General features: G+C 40.9%; 1 protein-coding gene across 5 annotated transcripts; it reads right to left on the reverse strand.

The window, feature by feature from the left end:
- Positions 1-1133: 1133 nt before the first annotated feature.
- Positions 1134-21310, reverse strand: LOC117045307 (protein NPAT). Of its 5 annotated transcripts, none has more exons than XM_033146242.1 (18): positions 21101-21310; positions 18351-18469; positions 18009-18069; positions 17278-17350; positions 16709-16749; positions 15541-15762; positions 13964-14042; positions 13366-13510; positions 12499-12590; positions 12326-12413; positions 10750-10849; positions 10116-10244; positions 6698-8311; positions 5170-5285; positions 4978-5077; positions 4646-4703; positions 2657-3779; positions 1134-1831 (listed from the first exon to the last, which is right to left on the reverse strand). In XM_033146242.1, exons 1-18 carry the CDS (start codon positions 21135-21137, stop codon positions 1754-1756), a joined length of 4275 nt encoding a protein of 1424 aa, XP_033002133.1. In that variant the 5' UTR covers positions 21138-21310; the 3' UTR covers positions 1134-1753. The 5 variants fall into 5 exon arrangements, with proteins under 5 accessions (XP_033002133.1, XP_033002129.1, XP_033002132.1 ...); XM_033146238.1 differs by having other exon boundaries at positions 10744-10849; XM_033146241.1 differs by having other exon boundaries at positions 13964-14045.
- Between the last annotated feature and the right edge of the window lie 287 nt (positions 21311-21597).

Below are 21597 nucleotides of genomic sequence, written 5' to 3' on the forward strand. Positions count from 1 at the left end.
TGGCATGTGAGGACTGGGTTGCTGTATTCAAAAGCTGACACTACTACCGTAGTTATTAGTTGCTTCTACTAAGGATGACAGCAAAAGCAGCAAGTTGGTCTACTTAAATTGACAATTTAGAAAGTATACTTGAAGTAACTTTCAAAAGCTGGGGTAAGATCTAGCATAGCATGAACAGTTGTTTGTACATCCTTACAAATTTGCAAAAGGTTGGTGGAACAAGATAAACTGGAAATCCTGTTGCACAAGCAAGTGGACACAACTGGATGTTGCACCTAACATATGCTATACCTTTACAAAGGATTGATCAGGAAACTCATAAACACTGAGGAAAGTGTTTGCATAGAAGTGATATACTGACAAGGTACTACCTCCCAAACTTTTCTTGACTGATATAAAGTTTCCCTTAAAAATGGCCAGAGCTGCATACCTTGAGCAACTGTGATCATTTGCTTCCACATTAAAAAGCAGTTGAAAATATAAAAATTGAACAAAGCTACATTGTAGGGATTCCCAAACTACACTAGTGTGAGTAATCTGCTCTCTCACAACTGATAACATTGTGGCTGAACTTTAGCACCACACTACAACAGAGCAGTTGGTTGTATAGGGCAGGGTAGGCAACCTAAGGCCCGTGGGCCAGATGCGGCCAAGTTGCCTTCTCAATCCAGCCCATGGATGGTCCGGGAGTCAGCGTGTTTTTACATGAGTAGAATGTGTCCTTTTATTTAAAATTCATCTCTGGTTTATTTGTGGGGCATAGTAATTCGTTCATTCTCCCCCCCCCCCCAAATATAGACCAGCGCACCACATGGTCTGAGGGACGGTGGAACGGCCCATGGCTAAAAAAGGTTGCTGACCACTGGTATAGGGTACCCTTTTAAGTAAATCCTGTCCTGAGGAGCTGTACCAGATTCCCCCCCTCCTTATGATCAATGGCTTGGGTTAAAAATCCCAATTCATGGCAGTCATGTTTCAAACATCTCTTTGGGAAGAGGAACTCCTATTAAGGGTGCGTGTTAAATACAACAACTTTTAGGAAATGTTCAAAAACACACAACACTGGGTTGTGTCATTTACAGGTGTATTTTAAAGTTAAATGGAATAAAAATAAATTGCCTAATATTCGTAAATATAGTAAGAAAGTTGAAAAAGCCTTTATTGTAACAGATTTGCAACTAGAGGAAAAGACAGGCACAAGGGAACCAGGTTGGGAAAATTCCCATTGTAAGACAAGCTGAATTGTTATCGTTAGAAGTTAGCTAGCTATCCAATTTAAGACTTTGCTAACCATTAACTTATGTTTTCCAACTTGAGCCAGCTATCTGTCCTGGGCTATAACCCCAAGCACAATGACTGGAAAGCAAGTTCCACAATTCAACCGAACCTGATTCTAAGCATAATTTGGCTCAACAATGTATGACACTATGAAAATGTCTGAGCAGTTAATGTGCACATTTTGGGAAAACACATCCAACTCCCAGTGTTAATTAAAGTAGTACCTTGTTGTTTTACAACTCCCAACAACTGTACAATATTTACATTATCCCCACAAGTATAACTGTGCAAACTTAACTGGTTGTACATTAAGTGCTTTCTCAGAAGTAGATCTGCCAAGTTATTTAGAAGCTAGCAACTTTCTTCAGAACCAGCGTGCCTTTTTAAAAATGCAGGGACACTTGAATGCATCAGCTGCACTCCCATTTTGTTATTTCACCTCAAAGTTGCAAAAGACCAATGCACAGTTCAGTTTTTATTCATCATAATGCAAAGATAACAAAAATTTATCCACATCCATTCCAGCAGGAAATGCGATTGGTGGCTTCTTCTGCTGAAAAGGGGGAAAAAACACAACCATTTAGGCAAACAAGATCTAGGTGCTTAAAAATTGCTTAGTTCCACATAACTCAACACAAAAACATGTTTATCTGTATAAAACAATACTGTAACCATGACTGGGATCTCCTGTCTTTTTCAAAAGTTAGCTTGTACAGTTCTTTGGGATTATGCAGGCCTACACTTATAGTATTGGGCTGCTTTCCAATCCTCGTCCTACCCAAAAGGCAAAATAAACCTTTGGAACAAACCATCCCTGACCCGTGACATTTAAATGTCCTGCATCAACACCTATTGAGATTCTTCCCCAATCTAATTTTGTTTACTTCTCAAGTCTATATATAAGTATATGTAGACCAACAGTGGACATAGGCTTAAATGGTCAACTGGTAAGTGTACCAAAACTTCATAGCTATATATAAAAAAAATCATACAGGTTGCAATACATGCAGTCTCTTACAACTACACCAGGCCAATACAGGCTAGCTTGCAAACATTGGTTAAGCATGCTAAGTTAAGCTACTGTGATCCTAAAGATTCATTAAGACAAGCTCTAAAGATGGGGAGATGTCTCCTTAGCCAAAGTTTTCTTCTGAAAAGTTGTGACAAGTAAAAAAATGAAGGAACCGTTTCTATTAGTTTAGGAATGCCAATGTGAGCTCGAGAAAAGGCATATTACAGAATACATTGTGATGTTTCCCATTCTGGGCCATTTAGCTAGACACTGGGATTAAAAGCTGTTAACTCTTCTGCTTGTAGGTGCTGTGCTGGAACAGAAACAGTACCATGTGATTATGTTTGAAAGGACTAGTTTACTTACCTTCACTTTCTTCTTTTTTATTGGTATTGTAAAGTTCTGCATATCTTTTTTACTGGCAGTCCGGGCATTCCTCTCACATTCAACCATGTCTTCTGGTTTCCTTTTTTTTGCACTTCTCAAAGACCTAAACTGTTGCGTATTGTCTTTAAGAGGTGTAGTGGTACTAGTCCTTGCAATGGCTGCTCGTGAAAGTATCATTAAAGTGTGGGCAGCCATACTAACACTGTTTTCACTGCCTGTTTCACTAGCTGGGCTACAGGCTGGCAAGTCAGGAGTAGCTGGAGGGACCATGATCCTTGGTGTTGTACTGTCTTCACTATACCGTCTGCACGTGGGCGTCCTTATTATATCAAAGGTATCCTCAGAGTGTCTATCGCCAGTTCCTGAAGGTGTGCGTGGTACTGGCAAATCCGCATTTTCAGGAAGTTTACTAGCGGGGCTTTGCCTCTGAATGTCATGCAGCATTTCCACAGCTTGTTTAGTTAATGGACTGGTCAAACAATGGGCTTGGTTGGCAGGCCTGTTTTGGTCTTTTTTTGGCTCCTTTGAAGGTAAAGCTGCTGAAATTTTGCAATTTGCATTTGACTGCAGCCCTTGCTTTTTAGTCAGTTCCTGAGCAGAGGAGCAGTTCTTCTCATTATGAAGGCTAACGTTCTGTTGGCCATTTGAGAGCGTCGCCACCTCCTGGTTTTTGGGGGGTTTGTCAACAGTCCTTTCCAATTCGTTCTCTTTATTTGCCGTCTGTTTTCTTAACACATCCGATGCCAATCCTGGACCTGAATGTCTCTTCTCAGATTGGGTGTCCTTTGCAGTCAAGTTTCTGCTAGTAATATCGGGCTTACATAAAATCCTAGGCAAAGTTCTCTCTCGTTCCCTCTTGCAGGACTGGGTTTTAGCAGTTGAAAGCACAGCGCTGGGAGAGTTCCCAGAGCATAAAGGGTTTTCACTCCTTTCTTTCTGTGATGCTGGAATACTTCCTACTGGAGCAGCCAGAGTGTTGTCAAAGCAAAGCACTCTCCTATGGCTTTCATTCTGTTTGGAAGCGGAACTTAGGGTGTCGAGAGCAACGGTCTCCAGCTTCTTTTTCAATTCTACACAAACGTTCTTGTCTGAGTTTGCAATTCTGAATGGGGGGGAAAGGTAGAGATTATCTGACAATCCTGCCATGGAATTTCTATTTTCAATTATTTTGGTATCTTTTTAAAAGCTATTGCTGAAGGCTATAAACTCAGCCATGTTAGTAGCAGAGAGTACCAAACAAGTTGGTTTAAGGGGACATCCCAACCTTCAAGTTTAAAAACCTTGAATAGCTCAACTTTTGCTTTACTGAAATAACTAAAGGGTGAAGAGAAGCAGAACACCCTCCATGCACGTAAAAATAAATAAACAAAAAAGTACAGAATTAATTTTAAAGGTTTTCCTGTTGTGAACTTTACCCTTCACAAAACATGTAAAATTTGCTGAATATACACAAAACCACTTCAGCCCTGAAAAACTTAGGGCCGTTTCATTGCAAAGGAAGGTTAAGCTCTAGAGGTGCCTCCTTGTCCAAATCCCAGAAAAGCTTTTCTTCTAAAGAACAAGGCCTTGGAGGCAACTAATAGGGAGAAGAGATACCCACTTTAATTTAACTACCCAATAAAGTTTCTGAACCCTACATTTAAACATTCGTGTTAAAAATGAAATTCTTTGAACAAATGGAAAGTAACAGCTGCAAGAAAGTTTCTACTCCCTATCAGTTGCTATAAGCCAAAATTTCATAGGCTACTAAGGAACAATGTAGAAAACAGTCCAAACCACTCAAGTGAAAAAATATATTGTGTGAAGTTAGTGAACACTATTATGTTTCCCAGCAGCTCCCATGATTGCAATGCCTAAACATTATCACTGCAAATAGGAGAAATAACTATGGACTGCTCATTTATTTTACCATGTGAGTGCCTTCCCAGAAATGTTGAGAACTGAGAAATGCAATGCAACTTAACTGACCTTTGTGCACGAGATGCAGGACGATTTATAGACTCAGATCCACTGGGTACCAACTTCCCTAAAACATTTGTTTAAAAATCAAACTGTTAATTAAAAGAAACAAGTCTGGATTTTTTTAAAAAAAATTGACAGCATCTAAAGAAGCAGACTCTAGGTTTCAAATAAGTTCATATGGAAGAAAAAGACAAGTCAAACATTATATACATTCTGCTACAATAGTTTCTACCTGCAGAACTGAGTATCTTGGGCTGCTGAGGAAGGAATTAGATTTGAGCTGGTAACCTATGAATTCTTCCCATGCTTCCCTTCCCTCAGCCACATCACTAGCTCACCTGCATTTGTCTTGTTTCTTGGGATCCTCTGAGATTTGGGAGGGAGAGGTAGTTTAGGAACACCACCACCCAAAGAAGTCTGTACTGGCATGTGCAGAACCTTGGAAAAAGTGAAAGCAGCACAATGAAGGTTTCTCACAAGATTTCCTAACTCAAGAATGACAGTATGGAAATTTAGCAGTAGCGTTTTACCTGACGGGAAGGATCTGAGAATGTATGTCCATTTTGCCCCATTAAAGATACAGGAATCATTCCCACCATTCCTTGCAACACAGGTTGTACTGGAGATGCGATTATGATGGCAGAACCTGAAAATCAATGGACTCATGTGAGCAAGCTGTTAGTACTTACTCAGAGAGTCTCTCTCACTCTCTGTGTCGATGATCCAATGTTAGAAAATGATCCAAAGGCAAATGGCAGTGTTCTACCAGTAAGCCTAAGTATGTGTGTATGACCCTGTAAGCTACCTGGAAGGCAGACCTCTTGGGAACCCTATATAAGCAGCTATAAGCTCTTTAAAGAAAGAGCAGTAAATAGCTCTAACCACATTATTGCTACTAAGCTGAGATATCTTGCTATGAAGAGCACCATCCTATATATACAGCAGGTTGCAGACAGCAAGTTCTCTAAAGCAAAAAGCTAAAATAGGAATATGTTCTTCTGCATGGGAATGACCCAGCCTTTGCTAGGTACACAACTATAGGGAGGAAGTAATGTCTGACAGGTTGCCTGCATTCACATCTATTTTAGCAACTATTTGTGTGGCAGATGAACAATAAGGCAAGAAAAGAAGCAAAGAAACCCCTGCGACTGTCCTGACATTGGAACAAATGCAGAAGCCCTTGCTTTGTGTATGTGTTCCTAAGTAACCAGGCTTTCCCAATGCATTTCAATTCCAAGAAGGGCTCCTTTGTTTTGCTTTCTCCCATCTCAACATATTGGTTAGGTGCTCCAGTCTAGAGCTTCAAACAATAACTCAGGGGTATAGAAAAGGGTTATGTGCCAGGTAACCATCGACTTAATGCTTTATAGCAGAGGCAACCAGTGCAGTGCCCTCCAGATGTTGTGGACAGGAGCTCTCATCATCCATGATCACGCTACCTGGTAGGTATCCTAAGGGTGAGGCAATCGTTAGTATACTGCGCTTAGTTCTCATTCCATTTTTAGAATAAACTTCAAGCCAGAATACAGCTTTCACTCCAGACTAGTTATGTGGGCTGCAACAGTGAGATCCAGAAACAAAGAAATCTCAGCCTCTAATCCAATGGGATAGATTTCTTAAATCAACTTTTCTTCATATTTGAATCCATGTGCATACCACTCAATATCCTTGGTACTTAATTCTAAAGAAGCAAATAAGTCAATTTACTTGTCACCCACTGATTTTTTACTTGTAATTCGATAAGCATGAATTCCATAGTGCTAAATGGATAATAAATCCATGGAATCAAGGTTTATATATTACTGGCCACAGGAACAATTTGCAAGTAAACCATACAATGAAACTCTTCTGCTTCTGTGATTTTGCCCACAGGAAATTGGATTATTTTGAAATCAGCTGCATGATTTTTGCATCTGGCTACCATAAGCTCATTTTATAAGTTACCTACAAGTGAAGAGCAATGTAATATGTAAGTGCTAACTCATTTAAATAGTAAAGTAACAGACTTATGACCAAAACCAGTATAAACTTCAGTTACGGTTTTAAACCTATAGTTACCCTGTGAAAAGTTTGGCGACATTGGCGGGTTCATGGCAAACAAGTTGTTTGTTCTAGGAGGAGTCCGTAACTGCTGTGGTGTTGGAACCTGTGATGCAAGAGATGCTGAACTGCCAGGCAACATAACCAAGTTTGATGGAGTAACATTTGTATTTAAAGCTGGCTCAGTCATACAGGTGGCAATATAGACACCATTGGAGTTGCTGAAAGATGTGTTTGTGGCTGGCACCAACTGTATAAATCCCCCATCCTTGGCAACGCTGGACGTCCCAGCAATGGAAAAAACAGCACACTCCTCATTTGATATGTTGAGTGTACTCGCGACAGAGTCTTGAGGTCTGAGCACAAGAAGATTCTGTTCTACCAAAGCTGAATCCCCAGTTCTTTCAACTTCTTCCAAAGTCATGCATCTGGCTGGTCCCGTTAGCTTGGCTGGTGATTTAGCTGGCGAGGACAGGATTATTGTTGGCAAGTTTTCTCCAGCAATGCTGGAAACTGCATTGTTCAGCTCAGCATCTGCTGAAATGAATGGGTCATCGCTGATGATGATTTTTAAGGAAACTACGCTGGAGGGATCTACATCCGTGGCTTGACTACTAGAGGAAACACTGCCTGATTCTTTGTTCCCTGGACTTGATTCTCCCACTGGTTCTGAAGGAGGAGAGCAACACACAGCGGATATGGTGGGGTTGCTTTCAGTAGATCTCTCTGAACGCCCCTCATTATCAGAAGACTGAAATAAGCTTTCTGCATCTGATTTTGTGGAAGATGATGGCTCTTGCATTTCTATCTGTGAGATTCCAGAGCCTTCCAATTTCTGGTTTTGAGGTTTTGAACAAGGTTCTTGGTGCACAGGCTGATCATCTGAATGAAGGCTGTTGGAAGTATCCACAACTTCAAGCTGGACCTCTATAGCATTTGCATCAGATGCATTTGCTACAAATGCTGCAGCAGAATCAGACTCAATTTTATCCTGGCTTTGACAATCAGAGGCAGCATGACTGTCTGGGTTTTGCTGGCCAGGTACAGGAAGTTCAGCTGGCTGTCCCATGATGTGCTCTAGATTTTTATTTGTTTCTGCTGAATGGCTAGAGTTGGCTGCAATAGTTCCTTTTGGCATTTCATTTCCGCCAGTTCTCAGAGGGGATAGCAATTTTGCACCTGTCCTTTCAGCTAGTACATTATTAGACAATGAACAACTCTCTGCTGCTCCAGATGGTGAGATTTGCGTTGCACCCAACAGATCATACTGCAAATGAGGCAAGTTGTGAAGATCTTGACATAAGAGGTCTTTATCAGTTCTACCGTCTCTTGCTGCTGTTCCTTGTTTGCTGCAAGAGCCTACATTGTGTCCACTGAACTCTGGGTCAGAGACATGATTCTGCTCAGATTCAAAGACTGTATTGTGCTTGGTTCTTTGGCTAGCCATTCCCATTTCTACAGGGTCACTTTCACTCCTCACTTTAGAGTTCCTGGGAAATTTTTCAACTCCTACATTTTGCATCTCCAGGTGTTCTTCCAAGGTGACTTCACTACCACTGCAACCAGTCTTTGGAACATGTGCCTCTTTTGAATGATCTTCTGTGTATGACAGAGTTGCTCGGGAATTATCACCTGCAACAGATCAACACAGTTTCACTACATACAATCTAGTGTTGTAGGACACCCCATGCCAGAATAATGTTACAAAAATAGATTACACCACTTTTGTACATACATTGCAAAACCTCCATGGAGAGATACTAAAAAATTTGCACTGGCCTCTTAAGAACCATGTCATTGTTTTGTCCTCCCTTTATCCAGGGAGGATCATTATCCAGCATCTGAAACTCTCCCCTTTAGAAGAAAACTCCCAGCAACCCCACCCTTAAATAAAATACAGATGAGTATTTTATTAGAAAATATTTGATTGTTGTGTCTTAAGTGATTGGAAGACATTTAAAATATCATAACCATAAGTTCAAGGAGTAATAGAACCATTTGGTTTTAAAGTTTCTCATCTATTTCTTTCTAATTTCTCAGTGCAGTAGTAATGGTAGTTATTGTTTGGAGTAGCTATTATTGTTTGGGCGTATCTTGCACTCTGAATTTACAAAGCTATATTTAATGGATTCAAGTTATAAGAAAGGAGATTTCAAAACAACCTGGAAGAACCTTCTGACAGAGATGTTTGACCATGGAAGAGACTTCCTCTGGAGGTGGTGGACTCCCTCCCCTTTCTTGGAGATTTTTAAGCAGAGGTTGGATGGTCATCGGTCATGTATGATCTAGTTGGGATTCCTGCATTGCAGGGGGTTGGACTAGATGACCCTCAGGCTCTCTTCCAACTCTATGCTTCTATGATAATAGCTATGAAGCTGATTTTGTCTAATACAATATATGAGTCTAGTTTAAAGACAGGGAAACAATTTGTAATCCATTTACATTATCATAGTGCTATGAAGATCGCTCAGCTTCACTGAAATCCATGGTGCTACAAAAATATACGGGGCATAACACACACAAGTGCCATATGAAATAAGCTCATTAATCCCACCATGCCATATGAAAGAAGTTCATTAATCCCACCCTGGTCTTTTGCCTCCAAGACATGTCAATTTTAAAAACAGGTTAGTACCCCTCCACCTCTATTTTCACTCATTCAGGCTGTAGCATTGCTTTAGCACAGAGCAATCCCCAAAGAGCATGACTGGACTCCACCACGCCCCATGGGGTATTGGAGAAAGACATATTGGGCTGAAGGAGAGATGGCTATAGTGGAACTAGCATACTCTCTAAAATAAAGAGTGGACTGGACTCTGCACACCACAATGTAGGACCTGTGGTCTGCATAATCTCCATCTTGCTGGTAATGGTTTGCAGCAATAAACAGAAGCATATAGAAACTAATTCAGGCTAGTATTGGGGAGTTACTTTAACCCATGTACGGTACCTAAATCTAATTTTGTGCTACTGACTTGTAATCAGAATGGCATTTGAGCTCCAAAGTCAACAGTTGGCATTAGCTGTCATTCTAAGCTGATTTACGGAAAGGAGAGAAGGGAACGGGACAAAGTTACCTTGGTTAGAAGTCAAAGCAGCAGTTATCATTAGGCTATATAAAGAGCAAGGCTCGCCTTTTCAAAAGAAGATTGAAGTATCAAAGAAACTCAAGTGTCAATTAAGCAACTTTCAGCCAAGCCCTTTGGATGTTTACCTAGTAGTCCCATCCATTTCAATAGGACTTCCTATTTCGTGTACTGCAGGACTGCAGTAACGGTAATTTTAACATGTTCACAATTGCACATCTCAAATCTCCCAGTGTTTAATAGGGTTTATTTACAATTTGTGCAGTTAACAATTAACATTCTCTGCCCTGGAACAAAAGGATATTCTACAAGTATTGAAGACAACTGGAAAGCTTTTAAGAAGTGCTTACTGATTTCCTTTGTTGCAATATAGCTTTCAAGTGCTCCTAGGCTTTCTTCATCCACTAAGATTACATTCTCTATTCCTCCATTCTGAGTGGAAATACTGTGAGAAGCATTTCTACCACCCTTAGCTTTACCTGTTTTAAAAGAAAGGGGGAAAATAAACTGGGAAGGGTACTAATATTTGATTCAAGGCGCAAATTATACCTAACATATATTCCTTAATCGAGTATGTTTTTCTGTTTCCACTAAATCAATCATCCATAAAAGTATTTTGGGCAATTGTGGAAGAGCAAAAGTTATAAATATATGTACTACTTGGCATTTAACAAACTAGATATGAACTGTAGACCACACATTTAGGGAGTCCTCTGTGAGCATGTCTGGCACCTGGTGTGCATCAGTTACAGACAGCTACATAAATGCTGAAGTGCTATACCCATAGTTTACAACAATATGAGGCATAATAATATGCCAAGCTCCTACAAAACTCTTGTGGTGATAACTTGCTTCTCAACACATGAAAACATAGGACTGTAGCCAATGCTCGCTCTACTCAGAATAGACCCACTGAAATCAAACCAGACCACCCCTTAGCCTTTCATTACACTCATGGTATTCAAAGTGATAACTAACCTGCACCAAAATCAAATATATCGAAGAGTCCTTGAAATGCTGGATCTGACTCTGTTTGCTCCAGAATCTCCTGGATGGCTTCTTCGGTCATGTGAATTTCACCCTGCTATGTAGGTAATATAAAAATAATCCACAAATAAGTTAGAAGATGTAAACTGTTCTCTCTAGTTGTAAAATGTATGTTGAAAGGTAACATAGGAAGAAAACCTTCTTGAAAAATCAGAAGGAATTTATAAAATAAACCTGACCTCAATGGTAGAAGCTGAATTGACTGCACTTGCATCTACTCTAGTTCCAAAAGGTGTCATGGGAATTATATAACATAAATTGGGATCAGCAACAAAATACTTCAGTGCAGAATACTCCCAATTCAGGGTTCTACCCAGCCAGCCATACTCTTTCCCTGGGTACTCCATTCCCATCTGCCCTGCCCTTGGATATAGTTTTCCCATTCACTCTGCCTCAGCCAGCAACTCTGTGCCCTTAAAGCATTCTCAGTCCTCACTGGGCTGTTTGGGTTCTTCTTCCCCAAGTGTTCTGTTTTTCAATTTTTGGAAACCATGGAGTTTATCTAAGCCCATAGATATTGCCCCACATGTGTGCAGACGGTAGTGTTTGGGCTACAAACATATCCATATTCAGACAATAAAGCTTGCTATTAGTGCACAAGATTCGTATGCTAGACTGCTTAACTGCAATTTGTGTTATTTCCTTTTAAGATGGTTCTGAAACTTCAATCAGTACAAAATACAGTGGCTCGGTAGTTGGAAACGTATAAAAATATTTGAAATAATTTTCATTACAAAACTACATCAACCTCAGTTTCTGTATCTGACATTAGTCATACTGAGTAGGACAGCTGAAATTAATGTGTATTACTAATTTATAGGCATTAATTTCAAACAGTCTACTCTTGAGTAGAATGTAGTTGGGTACCACTCAGTTTGTAAATAAAATTCACTTAACAGATCATGTAGAGCAGGCATCCCCAACCTGTAGCCCTCCAGATGTTTTGGCCTACAACTTCCATGATCCCTAGCTAACAGGACCAGTGGTCAGGGATGATGGGAGTTGTAGACCAAAACATCTGGAGGGGATGCCTGGCATAGACATAGCAACCAAAACCATGATTTTAAGCACAATCAAGAACTTCTTTAGAAGTCCTACTGACTGATAGTCACAAAGGATGGTAACTGTGCTATTGTACAGCTCTCATTAATTTCAGTAAGATTCAGGGTAATAATATTCCCAGTTAACTGTGCCTCAGTTACTTGTAAGGTCTGCACAACTTGCAATCCACCAAGATGAAATGCGGAGCATCAGCTTTGGCCTTGCTAACACCCCTGGTTTTGCAGTCCCATGAAGACAGCAAAAGAAGGTGGTTTATCAAGCCCTGATGGCCGTCATACACGGCTGTTGGTCTGCATCTTGGCTAAGTGAGTGACAAGTAATGCAGGCTGCTTTTAAAGTAAGAAATGTGGGCTGATTCTTTAACTATTTGGTGTGCTTTTTCACTTACAAATGCATGCCAGGCATCAAATACATTTTATATATGAGTGTGCATTAGTTCTTGGAACCTTACCTGAAGACCAAAGAATTCATCAATTGAAGACTCTTGTATTGTTGGGCCACTGTCTGCCTGTTTTGCTGCCTGAGAAATATTGCCATCACTGGAACAGACAGTTACGAATAATTAGCAGGCTTCCAAAACAATTTACAGATTTGGAACAGGAGATGTCAAGAAAGTTCTTTTACCTGCCCAAGAATTTGTTTATGTTTTCAGCTAGCTTCTCCTGAAGACATTTGTTGCTCAGAATTTTCTCTCTGGCATTTTCAATAATCATTTGCTAGAAAACAAATTTTAAGCAGTCCAAAATTACTAAAAAAGAAAAGAAAAACTGATTCTACCAGCACTATTAAGTAACACCTCACCCCCTTATCCAGAGGTGCCTCCTTCAATGAATGGTTTTAAACAGAGGTGGGATGGCTATCTGTCATGAATACTTTAGTTAAGATTCCTGCATTGCAAGGGGTTAGACTAGATGATCCTTGGGGTCTTTATGGTTCTTTTAGTATAGCAATTCTAAATTGCTCTCACGTCCCCAAACGAATCTTAAGAGGAACAAGATTTATTGTATGTATTCAGGGCCAGCCTACCCATGAGACAAGGTAAGGTGAACACCTCAGGCAGCAGGGTCCACTGGAACAGCAGGTCCCAATATTAATCTTTCTTCCACCCCTTGTTCCTGATATAATTCTTCCCTGACCTCTTCTCTGGTGAGGAGGGAGGTACCATTTTGGTGTCTGCATCACGTGCCAAAATCTCTTGGGCTGGCCCTTCATACATTCATATGTGTGCACAGACATAGCAACTACATGTCATACATCTAAACCTTTCTGGATTAAATTTAGAAGCTGGCCCAGAAACACCATTATAAGCTATACCAAAAAGGGACACACATTGGAAAGTCTTTAAAAATGTCTTATTACCTGAACTTTTCATATCAATAAATTAAGCTGGAATTGCAATAACAAACTGCAAGAGTGTGGGGAAGGAGAAGCAAAAGGAGAGTAGAAAAAAGAAAGTAAATGCTATTCTGCATTTTTTTAAATAACGCTTACTGGAAGGTCACCCTCTATAAGTTCTAGCTGTTCACTTCCTTCTTCCATGGGTGAGCTTTCTTCTTCTACCATTGGAGTGTCCCGTAAATCACAATTGGATAATTGTGATCCCAACGATACAATGCTCTTTTTCTTCTGGAAGTCACTGAATTATTTCAGAAGTTTAAAGAAATAAGAAAGACATAGATTTAGGACATTTACTGCAGCTCATGTTGTAAATCTTATCTATTCATTCCTCCTGCTCTTTGCTCAGAGGAACTTAGTGGGCTTAACTGAGATCAACTTAGAGTACTTGCCGCATAACCTAATGGTTTATAGCCTGGAGACACAAGGTTAACCATGCAATCCTATACATGTCTATGCAGAAGTAAGTCCCATTGAGTTCAATGGGGATTACTCCCTGGTAAGTGAGCACAACTATGCAGCCCTATGGCTGAGGGCAGAAATGAGGGAAATGACTTCATACGAATTCATACAGAAGGGAAAAATAAAAAGGAGCAGGGGGAATACACTGTTGTAAATAGAGGATTAGGTGCCCTTCAAAACATAAAGGAGATTCATAAATTATAAAACACATTAGCAAAGAACTAGCATTTACCCTTTTCTTTTTCCTGGAGACACCATGGTCGAGTGAAGCTTCCGTTCTTGGGGTGCAGAAACCAAGTTTGCAGTGTCTCCTGCTTTAAAAAGAAAAAATGAGTAGTGAGACAAATGTTTCTTCTGGTAAAGATTTTTTAGGCTACCAAACATTTTCTGTTGCCAATAGGAAAGGCAATGACAAATGACAACAGGCAACTGAAATAGACATTTCCCTCTTCTCTCTTTTTAAACAAAATATTTTCCCCATTTTATTTCTTTATCGTCCTCCACGTGTGTTTCAAGGCAATTTACAGATATAATACCTGAAAGGGTTTTTAAAGCAGTACAAAAAACAAGTAAAGATGGGTTTTTAAGCACTCGATAATGAACACCTAAAACAGACCTTTTCATCTGAGTGGGAAAGCTTGTTGAAACAAAAATATATTTAACTGATCAGCAGGTACAAACAGTGGGTGCCTGTCATATCTCAGCAGTAATGGTATTCCACACGAAAAAGGAGCAGCTACACTGAAAACCCTGCTAGGGGTTACTGTGGAGCGGGATTCAGTTATTTTAGGAATGTCAAGGAGAAACTCTCATGTAGAAGAACACAGTGACCTACTGGATATAAAATCAATAAGATGATATCTCAAGTAACCAGGTCATGAGGATGTTTTGTTGTTTTCAGGAAAAACTATAGATTCTAACACATTTCCCAGGTTTAGTGCCAGAAAGCCAATTTCATTGCTTTCAGTTCACTTGGCTCTTTCAGCATGTCCATTCTAACCACTATCTCACAAACATACACAAATGGAAAACAAAGGATCAGTAACAACTCGGGGGGGGGGGGCAAGGAGGAAGAACCCAGGGTGGAGGAGCAGACAAAATCAAAGCCCTGCCAGGTTCACACTGCTAGAGTAGAAAGTGGGGTGGGGTAGTTGTATTGTTTTTAAATGGTTTTCTTTTCCACTGGTCTCAATGAAAAAGAAAAGAAGTATGCCAGCTTATAGGGATAATGCATATCCTTTGATTCATCTCCAGAAAACATATTTTTTGTCTTCTTCATTGTTGTGACAGGAATAGTCGCAGAGGTTTCTACAACTGATAGAACTCCTCTTCAGGCAGAACCTCCTGCTTCACCTGACAGGTCTCTGAAAGTGGGGAGGGAGATCTGCTAAAACCAGAGGTGGGGAGCCATTTTCAAACCAAGGCCATGTTCCCTTCTGGGCAACATTCAGGTGGCCACATTTCAGTAGTGGGCAGGGCCAGAGGCAAAAATAAGTGGAGCAACACATGTGAATTTTATTCCTTTGTACAGTAAGCTAGTTTCTTCACACTCACACATCCCTCTCTATCCTCCATCTAGATAAACTAAAGACATTAGCAGAGTTCAAGGACCCATTCCAGACAGGCATAAACACCTAAAGAGGCTGTGAAGCTGGGTTGTGGATCAGGATGGTTTGTGGACTGGGGAGAGTCCCATAGGCCAGATAGGGAGGCCTGGAGGTCAAGCACGAGGTTCCCCAACACTGTGCTAAACTGTGCAACCCCTGGGACACCCTCCTAAGGACCACAGAATTGAGTATTTAAACTTACTGTTAATATTGCTTTCTTGTACTTGGCACTGGTGTGCAGATGAAGATCTTGTCTGGGCCATAACTGGGGTTACAATTGGTTTAAGAATAACTCCTGTGGCTGCCATCGGAGCAGAGTTCAGTTGTACTGGCTGATGAGCTACAGAGGACCCTGAATTTGAGGGAAGTGATTGCGGAATACATTTCTGCTTTTTCATATCTGCAATTGCACTTCTTGTGCGACCTAGAAAGACATAAAATAAAAGGAGATAGGAGGCCATCTCAACAGACTGTTAGTTTCTTAAACTGTGCCTTTACTGCTTCGAGAGCTGAATTGTGGCACTGCAGTAAAACCAAATGTTCCTTCACCCCTGAAGTAATTTTGAAGCAAATCAGGAATGCAGTTAGTTTTGTTGCTAAATAGATTTGGTGTCAGCTACTGAGGCAGGGGACACAGGTGGCACTGTGGTCTAAACTACTGACCCAGAAAAACTGTCTGTGGACAAACGTCAGCTCCCTCGGCCAGTAAAGCAAGATAAGCACTGCAACCCCAGAGTCGTTCGTGACTGGACTTAACTGTCAGGGGTCTATTACCTTTACCTTTACTGAAAGAGGCAGCCAGTAGTTGACACTACTATGGAATCACACACAAGATTCAGGTGTGTTGACACACACTACAAAGGAAAAGAGTTTGTCCACATTCCAAGATTATGGAGTCCAAGAGCTGATTTAAACAGCAGAAATAACACATGGTATTTTCCTGGATCACTTCCAGATCAGGACAACTGTTGTTTCCTTACTCCCAATCACTCTGAACTAGTACAGTAACAAGCTGAACTTGCCAGTCTGTTGGGTGGGGGATGAAGAAAACAAAACTCTCAATGCTTACTTCAGAGATACAAGATAAAGGAGGATTTCCAACTTTAATACACCACAAAAATATTAAGCTCTGCCTCTATGGGCCAAATCCATCACATTTACAATGTCAAATGTTAACAGTTCTACTATAAACATTTCAGGAAGATTTCTTATTACATTAAGTTTGCAATTCTAAGTATACTATGATGTACAAGTCATACTGAAATGAATTCAACTGATTTCCAGTTGATTTCCACATGGACTGGGAAAAGTTGCAGGATTTTAGAGGGGTGAATTCAGATTACATAAAATAGATGTTTTCTGATACATACCCCGTTGATGAACACAAAATGCACGGGAATTCTGCATGCTCCTGCAACAATCAAATGGCCAAGTGAAATTAGAATTCAATATACAGGTGTAAGGGAAACTTGGCCTCATATGGACTAGTAAGACAATAGTTACATGGACATTTAGATTAGGGATTAAAGCAACAGGGGGGAACAAAATTTTGTTATCAGTAACATATTTCTATGGTAAGATGAACAATTTTCAAATACACCATCACCATGATTAACATTTTGTAGTAAATGGGCCTGCAGCGTGGGGCTTTGGGAGTGGACCTGACTGCAGCAGTTTTCACTGTGGTCCACTCCCAGCCTATAAAAGGTGGCTGGAGCTCTCCTGGGCACCTTTTTTGTCATTCTGATCAAAGCTTTAAAACATCAGCATGCTACGTCTAATAACTTACAAGCATCAGTGAGATAAAATCAGTACGAAAAGACCAAGACATCACCAAAATGCAACCGTATTAAGTATATAGGAGGAATGTAGCCCTATAATAAGATGACAAAGGTTCCCTGTGACATGCAGACTAGCATTGGCTTTCAATACAAATTACCTAATTTGAGAAAGTGTGTAGTCCAACTTCTTCCATAAAGATGACATCATCGCTGGAACATCATTTGTTGCTTCTTTAAAGAAACACATCAGACAAAACTTGTGTCAAATGTGAAAAGGACTGGTTGTTCTATGAATCAACTAGAAAGACTACACAATCAAGATATCATGATTCTATCTTCTTTAAAAAGAAATGGCACTGCTGCTTTAGCATGAAGAGGAACATTTTAGGAGTCTAGATGTGCAAGGGGGTGTGTAAGAAAATGTCGTACTGTTGAAAAATCCTGCTAAGGGTTCCAGCGAGCCATGCAAACTTCAAGTATACTCTATTCCATTCCTCCTTCCCCCAGCAACAGCCAGTCAGCTCTGACCCTGCTCAGTCCCCACTGGGATAGTTTTGTTTTTCCTCTTCCTTTGCAGTTTCTTGGTCCCTTCTTTCTGCTGTTGAGTGACTGGCTGGTGTTTTTGTCTATTGCTCCTGCTCTTTTGTTTTCATTGGTGACTTTTTAAAAAAATAAATAAAAATAAACTAATTTTAAGCCAACTTGAATTTATTTTATTTTAAAAAATAATTGTATTTAATAATGTATGTACTGTACTCTGTCCTGACATCAGTGGGTAGAGTGAAGATTATAAATCTAAAGAAAACATATTGCACAATATACCCCCCACTAATGGAGAAAATAGCCAAATCTATAACTTGTATGTTCCAATCCCAACACCCCTTCTTACCTTTCGATTTCATTGTGATATACTCATTCAGTATGGTGATTAAGTTTTTCCCAAAGAGAGACTGAAGAAAAAAAGGAAAAGAACAGCATTCAACTACACAACTTCCAGCAACAACATACTGGAAATGTCTTGACTATCCAAAGCACAATGGTTATGGATGCCATTTGGACTCAAGCAAGCAATTTTCATGTGGACTCCAAAGCTCACCATGCAGTGGAGGGGTATTTATTACCTGAATCAACCTTAAGTTGAAATATTCATTGTGCAGAACTATCTTAGAAAGTAGAAAGCTCAGGTGCTGATCAAAACTGACAGCCACCTTTCTCACAAATATGTACTCACCAGTAAACAAGCTGGAACAAAGCCTTCCCCAGTACAGTGCTCTGCATATTCTTTTAAATCCGAGCTTTCCAGTATAAATGCCTGACATGTGGCTAAAAGCTTTTCTTGTTGTAAATAACCTGTAACAGACAAAATATTTTCTGACCCTTTGTGCCAATATGAACAAGGAAAGAAGTTAAAGCCAATGGTATTATACTTAAACTCATATATTTATCATGAGCTTTAAAAATGATCATTCCACTCTGAAAAGGTGTCTAGCCTGGTTTATATGGAATGTTCTTTTACAAGGCAATCCTGCACACACTTACTTGGGAGTAAATCTCATTGAATACAGTGGGACTTTATTCTGAGCAGATAAATTTAGGATTGCCATATTAGATACCATTTCAAAACTAGCAACAACAGCTAGAAACACTTTCTGAAGAAAGCCAAGAAATATTTTCAGAAATTCAGTGGTTTAAAGTTCAGAGTTATAAAATCCCATATTGACTTGAATGTAATGTGCACCTTTTTTGGCCAAATCACACCATTAAATTAAATTTGATGGCGCCAGCAAATCCTTTTTTGGTTTCAAGGTTTCGAAAATTGAGGTGTGCAATAGATTCACGTAAATATGGTATGAACAAGGATACAACCCATGATAAGACTGCTAATATATATTTTTATATTGTTATCTGGCCTTTATTACCAAACTGGAAACATGGCCTTTGTAACAAAGAAACAACGTGGACATTTGTTTTTCCTGTTGTTCTGTTTATGCATGGTGGTGGTGGGAACAAATATGTGCAGCCTCACTTTACATGTCTGATCCACTTGGCATCCATACACAAACGTAACATTTGAATGTATACACATAAAAGGGTACGTTTAAACACATGTGGCCTGAACTAATATACGACTTACAATGTGGAAAGCAACCATGTGATGCCAGCCCATTATGCACCTTATTAAAGCATGTGTAGGTGTCTGATGTTGAAGATGGGACACATGCACCTCGTGGGTGAATTTCACTCAAGCAAACACAGGTGGGTGGACAAGGAGAAGATTGATCCCAGTTTGCATCAAAGCTTGGTTTGTAGTGGGGAACCCTAATTACAATGCAATGCATTCAAGATTTAGGATTTGACAAAACCAGAACTGCTCTTTGGGGTGATGTGACCTACAGCAATTTGTGTGCAAATGCTCCCTTACTGAGAGCAATTGTGACTTTTGCCTGTGTTTTTGTCTTCATGTGGACTTCAGGGAATCACTCTGTATGGTATGATGAAAGAAAACAAAACCACCTTGCTACTAAACAAGTATGTAAATAGCTTCGTCTATGTTTAATAATTAAATTTAAATTTAATGGGAATATAAACAAGAATTTAACTGAAAACAAAGTTAATAGCAGCTGGTTATATTTTGTTTGTAAAAACTACTAATAGCAGTTCCTCTCTTGCTTGCTATAAATTGAATTTATGCAAATAAAATAGTTCCGTCCCCCCTTATGAGCAATAGCAGTTGGTGGGGTGGCACACATAGGGCAACACTGCTCATCTGCCTTCTGAACCCAAAGCATCACTGCCAGTTCCTGAGAGGAAGAGAATTCCAACTAAAGAAAGGAGATTCCAACTAAGTGTCAGGAAGAACTTTCTGGTGGTTATTGTTGTTCAAAAGTGGAACGAACTCTCTTGGAAGATGGTGGACCCACTTTCCTTGGAGGTTTTTAAGCAAGAGGTTGGATGGCCATCTGTCATGGAAGCTTTAGATGAGATTCCTGCATTGCACCAATTGGACTTGTTCATCCTCAGCATTTCTTTCAACTTTACAATTCCATGATTCAACTCCCTTCTCCTGGAACTACACACTAAATCTAGGGTGCCACTGCAATTCTACTCATGCTTGCTAGGAAGTAAGTTCCACCTTTTTTGGTGGAGCATTTGCATCTTATTCAGTTGAGTATTTCCAGCTAAGCATGCATAAGATTGTAGTCCAGTTTGGATGGGGGCAGCCATTCACAATGCCGTGCATAGACTGACATTTCACTTACGACAGCTACTGTTATATTTTTATAACACGGATAGAATAGGCCACTACCTAATATATCCTTAACAAAAGAACCAGCAAGTAGAAAAAGCCAAAATAGCAAGCTACAAAAATCACCCTTCTTCCTTCTCTCCCCACAACACACATACAGCCATCTTGTGATTCTAAGCCATTTTGGGAGCCATGTTAGCAAGAAAAAAAGGGGGGGAATAAAAGGTGGGCGGGTGGGAGAGCAGCATATACATATATCTTTAGCAAATAAGTAATAAACAACGCCTTAACCCGTGACCCCAGTGGAAGAAGACGGGCTACGGTGGAGTAAAGCAATAAAATTAACCACGCTTTAGCTTTTAGATCCGTGGACAACGGCTATGGTGAAGTACAAAAATAAGTATCGACAATAGTTCTGCTTTTTGGGCAGGCTATGGAATAGTAAATAAAGGACAGCAATATGTGCAGGAGAGGGAGCATAGCTTTTCGCAACATAACACAACAGTGTGGAGGCGGCGGCGATGAATTAAGAGTTGGGGCGTCGCGGGCGTGTCCCTATTCTGCTTTGGAAACGATGGGAGATGCGAGGGGCGCCCTTGGCCTGCCCTTCTCGGAGGCCCCCAGAAACACACACACACACACACACCGCGGGGCCAGGCGAGAGGGAGCAAAAAGAGGGGCCCGTTTTCCCCGGAAGCCCCCCTCAGGAGAGGGAACCCTTCGCTCGCGCTTACCTAACACCAGGCGGGCCACGTCGGACGGCAGTAACATGCTGAGGGAGGGATGGGGGGGTCCGCACCCTTCCCGCCCCAGCGGGGCAGCGGCGGCAGCAACTCCCAGAAAAGGCGGTTATCCGCGCACCCCTTTCTCTCCGCGCCCAAAGCTCTCCACAACAGCATCAGCAGCCGTCAGCCTCCGTCCCGCCCACCGACTTCCGGCAGCAGGAGCGAAAACATGAGATTTTCCGCTTCCGGCGGCGGGGGGGGGTAGGAGTAGGGGTTAGGAGGGGCGGGATTAGAACGCGAGTGGGATGGGGGGGTGGAAAACACCACATCGATTGGTGATGAGCGTGGAGCAGCCACGCCTCCCCGCGTCCTTTGGAGCGCGAGGGCGGCTGCGCGCGCAAGAAGCGAGAAGCCCGCGCTATGGGTCCCTTCAGGCCCGCCCACCGCTCGTTCCTGGCGCGAGCCTCGCCGCTCCGCCTCTCTTCGCCTCCTCCTTCAGCTTTTCG

The sequence above is a fragment of the Lacerta agilis genome, chromosome 4 (genome assembly GCF_009819535.1).
Source record: "Lacerta agilis isolate rLacAgi1 chromosome 4, rLacAgi1.pri, whole genome shotgun sequence".
Lineage (NCBI taxonomy): Eukaryota > Metazoa > Chordata > Lepidosauria > Squamata > Lacertidae > Lacerta > Lacerta agilis.